General features: G+C 63.2%; 2 protein-coding genes across 2 annotated transcripts; both read left to right on the top strand.

Moving 5' to 3' along the window:
• The first annotated feature begins 644 nt into the window (after positions 1 to 644).
• Positions 645 to 2813, top strand: HBZ (hemoglobin subunit zeta). The gene is made up of 3 exons (XM_065892095.1): positions 645 to 739; positions 2380 to 2584; positions 2685 to 2813. The coding sequence occupies exons 1-3, from the start codon at positions 645 to 647 to the stop codon at positions 2811 to 2813; spliced, it is 429 nt and encodes a 142-aa protein (XP_065748167.1).
• Positions 2814 to 3555: 742 nt separating this feature from the next.
• Positions 3556 to 4326, top strand: HBM (hemoglobin subunit mu). The gene is made up of 3 exons (XM_065893526.1): positions 3556 to 3669; positions 3825 to 4029; positions 4140 to 4326. The coding sequence occupies exons 1-3, from the start codon at positions 3578 to 3580 to the stop codon at positions 4266 to 4268; spliced, it is 426 nt and encodes a 141-aa protein (XP_065749598.1). The 5' UTR covers positions 3556 to 3577; the 3' UTR covers positions 4269 to 4326.
• The last annotated feature ends 314 nt before the right edge of the window (positions 4327 to 4640 follow it).

Below are 4640 nucleotides of genomic sequence, written 5' to 3'. Positions count from 1 at the left end.
AATAACGTGGTGAGCAACAGAGCAGTCCCCAAAAGCACATGACATTAGGATTCTCTTATTGACCGGCCACCTCCTCCAGCTTTTCAGGAACAGAACCAGTCAGTACCTCCCTCCTCAGGGCCCACTTGGCAAAACCATTGCTTTCTTGTAGGAAACCCAGGGATCCTAGAGCCAATGTCTGGGGGAGTGGGTGCGGGGGGGATGCTGGCATGGGGGTCCAGCCACAGGACCCACGGAGGAGCAATGCAGGCAGCAGGGGCACAGGCCAGCCGAGGAGGGTGTGTGGCCACTGCTCCTCTGGCTTCTCCCATTTTGTGATTCTGAAACGGACAAGGGCAATGCAGCACTGGGCTGCCTGGGCCCCTATCTCCCCTGGAGTCTGGTCAGGCTGCGGCCAACGCCCGCTCTAAGGCCCAGCAAGGGCAGCCGGAGTGATAGCCCCTCACCCCACCAGGCCCACCGGGCCTTGACTGCCCACTGTCCCTGGATCTGATAAGAGACCCACCCCCCATGGCCCCCTCCCCTCTCCCAGCGATGACCACAGCCTGGCCCCCACCCTGGCTCCACGTATATAAGGGGACCATGGGGGCTGAGCACCACGGACACCAGTTCTCAGCACACCCAGCTCCCACTCAGCCGCCACCATGTCTCTGACCAGGGCTGAGAGGACCATCATCGTGTCCATGTGGGGCAAGATCTCCACACAGGCAGACATCATCGGCACCGAGGCCCTGGAGAGGTGAGCACCAGGTGGGCTGGGATGGAGCCTGGTAGGGGACAGTGTGGGTCACTGAGGACAGGGGTCAGTAGGAGGGGTCAGGGAGGATAGGTCAGCGAGGAGCGTCAGTGAGGAGGGACAGTGAGGAGGGGACAGTGAGGAGGGGAGAGTGAGGAGGGTCAGTGAGGAGGGTCAGTGAGGAGGGTCAGTGAGGAGGGACAGTGAGGAGCGTCAGTGAGGAGGGTCAGTGAGGAGGGGTCAGTGAGGAGCGTCAGTGAGGAGGGACAGTGAGGAGGGGACAGTGAGGAGGGGACAGTGAGGAGGGGAGAGTGAGGAGCGTCAGTGAGGAGGGACAGTGAGGAGGGGACAGTGAGGAGGGGAGAGTGAGGAGGGTCAGTGAGGAGGGTCAGTGAGGAGGGTCAGTGAGGAGCGTCAGTGAGGAGCGTCAGTGAGGAGGGTCAGTGAGGAGGGTCAGTGAGGAGGGTCAGTGAGGAGCGTCAGTGAGGAGGGTCAGTGAGGAGGGTCAGTGAGGAGGGTCAGTGAGGAGGGTCAGTGAGGAGCGTCAGTGAGGAGGGTCAGTGAGGAGGGTCAGTGAGGAGCGTCAGTGAGGAGCGTCAGTGAGGAGGGTCAGTGAGGAGGGTCAGTGAGGAGGGTCAGTGAGGAGCGTCAGTGAGGAGGGTCAGTGAGGAGGGTCAGTGAGGAGCGTCAGTGAGGAGGGTCAGTGAGGAGCGTCAGTGAGGAGCGTCAGTGAGGAGGGTCAGTGAGGAGGGTCAGTGAGGAGGGTCAGTGAGGAGCGTCAGTGAGGAGGGTCAGTGAGGAGCGTCAGTGAGGAGCGTCAGTGAGGAGCGTCAGTGAGGAGGGCACATATGCAGGTTCAGTGAGGAGGGTCAGTGAGGAGCGTCAGTGAGGAGGGTCAGTGAGGAGGGTCAGTGAGGAGCGTCAGTGAGGAGCGTCAGTGAGGAGGGTCAGTGAGGAGCGTCAGTGAGGAGCGTCAGTGAGGAGCGTCAGTGAGGAGCGTCAGTGAGGAGGGTCAGTGAGGAGCGTCAGTGAGGAGCGTCAGTGAGGAGCGTCAGTGAGGAGGGCACATATGCAGGTTCAGTGAGGAGGGTCAGTGAGGAGCGTCAGTGAGGAGCGTCAGTGAGGAGGGTCAGTGAGGAGCGTCAGTGAGGAGCGTCAGTGAGGAGGGCACATATGCAGGTTCAGTGAGGAGGGTCAGTGAGGAGCGTCAGTGAGGAGCGTCAGTGAGGAGCGTCAGTGAGGAGCGTCAGTGAGGAGGGCACATATGCAGGTTCAGTGAGCACGAGCAGCGGTGAGGTGGGTGCTCGGCGGTCAGCGGGCAGGAAGAGGAGGGGCATGGGGAGGGTGACAAGGGTCGATTGTGTCCCTCCCTCAGCGCCCAGCACCCAGGTCTCCACAATCATTGTTGATTGAATGAGTGAGTGAAGGAAGGTACGAATGACTGGAGGACAGGGCGGTGAGGGTGAGGTGGGCCGGACCATACTGGAGCCGGGGCAACAGCTGAAGTCCGCGATACCGATCCTGTGTGTCTTTAAAATGTTCATATTGGGGTCAAGTTGCACTTTTTGCCCTAATATTTACGTTTTAACTCCCGCGTGCAAACGTGACGTGTCCCGGCTCGGCTCGGCCCGCCCCGCCCGCAGGCTCTTCTCCAGCTACCCCCAGACCAAGACCTACTTCCCGCACTTCGACCTGCACGCGGGCTCCGCGCAGCTGCGCGCGCACGGCTCCAAGGTGGTGGCCGCCGTGGGCGACGCGGTCAAGAGCATCGACAACGTGGCGGGAGCCCTCTCCAAGCTGAGCGAGCTGCACGCCTACGTGCTGCGCGTGGACCCGGTCAACTTCAAGGTGGGCGCGGGGCGGGGCCCGGGGCGGGGCGAGGTCCGGGGACGGGGCTGGGTGCCCGCCGCTCGCGCCGCGCCCGCCCTGAGCCACCCTGTCGCCCCAGCTGCTGTCCCACTGCCTGCTGGTCACGGTGGCCTCGCACTTCCCCGCTGACTTCACGGCCGACGCGCACGCCGCCTGGGACAAGTTCCTGTCCATCGTGTCCCGCGTCCTGACCGAGAAGTACCGCTGAGGATGCCTCCCGACCCCCAGGGCAGGCTTCGAGCCCTCCCCTTCCCCTGCACCCTCTTACGATTCCACCCGGGACCCCCAATAAATGGATGAGGATGGAGGGAGCCTGGCTGTGCGTCTCAGTATTGGGGGAAGCGGAGGAGAATGAAGGGAGGGAATGGAGGCTTCGCAGGAACACTGCCGACCCTAGTGTCACCCCCGGCCTGGAGGTCACTCCAAGGGTGCTTTGGGGGCGGTCCTTGGTCCTGAGGACCCCAGAGTCGCGACCGGAGGGAGCAGAACAGCCCAGGACCGCCCACGCCGTTTTCTCGGGTCAGACCTGAGTTTGTGCCTCTTTCCCGCCTCCCAAATCACCCAGTCTGTCGCTTCAGTCAGCGTATTGTGTGTATGTGTAGGGACTCGGGGGCCTTTCCTCAAAGCTTGTTGTCACAGCTCAGGCACTGAGAGGACCCTTGACACCTCCTGGCCCTCCGCGCTCTTTCTCCCAATCCCTCCATCAGCTCCCTGTGGAATAATTGTAGATCCCCCTAAAGTCTGCAGCCAAGGCACACACACACACACACACACACACACACACACACACACACACACACACACGGCGTGATTCAGTTCCTCTGCGGTGACAGGGACCTGGGTTGGCAACCAGGGTCCCCAGGTTCCCGCCGCTCTCCTGAAGATAAGGGCGGGCAGGGCGCCGGGGGGCAGGGCCGCTATAAGGAGGCCGGGACGGCGGGCGCGGCACCCAGAGCACGCCACGCCAACGCCATGCTCAGCGCCCAAGAGCGCGCCCAAGTAGCACAGGTCTGGGACCTGATCGCCGGCCACGAGGCGCCCTTCGGGGCGGAGCTTCTGCTCAGGTGGGTTGGGGCTGGGTCTCCAGAATCGTAGCGAGGCGGAGACTGGGGTGTTGGGCCTGAGTCGGGAGGGGGGCGGGCCTGACCGGGGGTTCGCGGGGTCTGGGCGGCGCAGACGCTGGAGGGACCGCCCTCCCTCTTCACCCTTGCTCCCGCAGGCTCTTCACGGTGTACCCCAGCACCAAGACCTACTTTAAGCACCTGGGCGACCGCCCTGACGAGGTGCAGCTGCTGAGCCACGGACAACGTGTGCTCGAGGCGGTGGGAGTGGCCGTCCGGCACATGGACAACCTGCGCGCGGCCCTGAGCCCGCTTGCCGACCTGCACGCACATGTGCTGCGCGTGGACCCCACCAACTTCCCAGTGAGCCACCCCGGGACGTAGCAGGGTTCGCGCGCGCAGCCGAGGTGGGGAGGCATTCGGCAAGGAACTGGCGAGGACAGAGCTCTTCTCACCGGCCTTTTCTCCCGCAGCTGCTGATCCAGTGTTTCCAGGTGGTGCTGGCCTCCCACCTGCAGGGCGAGTTCACGGTGGAGATGCAGGTGGTGTGGGATAAGTTCCTGACGGGCCTGGCGGTAGTGCTGACAGAGAAGTACCGCTGAGTTCTGTGCCCCGGGTCTAGGTCTGCGCATGTCAATAAACAAGCCTCAAAAGTCTGGACCCCGCGCAGGTGTGGTCTTTGGGGAGCAGGCGGACTGACGTCACAGTTGCGGGCAGAGAAGCTCCGGGTCCTGAGGGGAGCCTCGCGGAATCTTAGGGCAGGATCCCCAACCTTTGCTAACAATGGAACCAGGGGCACAGGAACGGGACCTTGGGCACTCAACAAACCCTGAACGACGACAGTTCCCGGTCTGACAGTCTGGGGGTCCGGGCCGGGTGTGTACACCCAGAGGCTTGCACAGAACAGTTGCCCTCCCGGGGCAGGGGAATGTGGTGGGGCCGAGCGCGTGCTCGGATGGGGGAAGGGTCTTCGG

This window comes from Phocoena phocoena, chromosome 15, assembly GCF_963924675.1.
Source record: "Phocoena phocoena chromosome 15, mPhoPho1.1, whole genome shotgun sequence".
Taxonomy (NCBI): Eukaryota; Metazoa; Chordata; class Mammalia; order Artiodactyla; family Phocoenidae; genus Phocoena; species Phocoena phocoena.
This window is presented reverse-complemented; position numbering and strand designations above follow the sequence as displayed.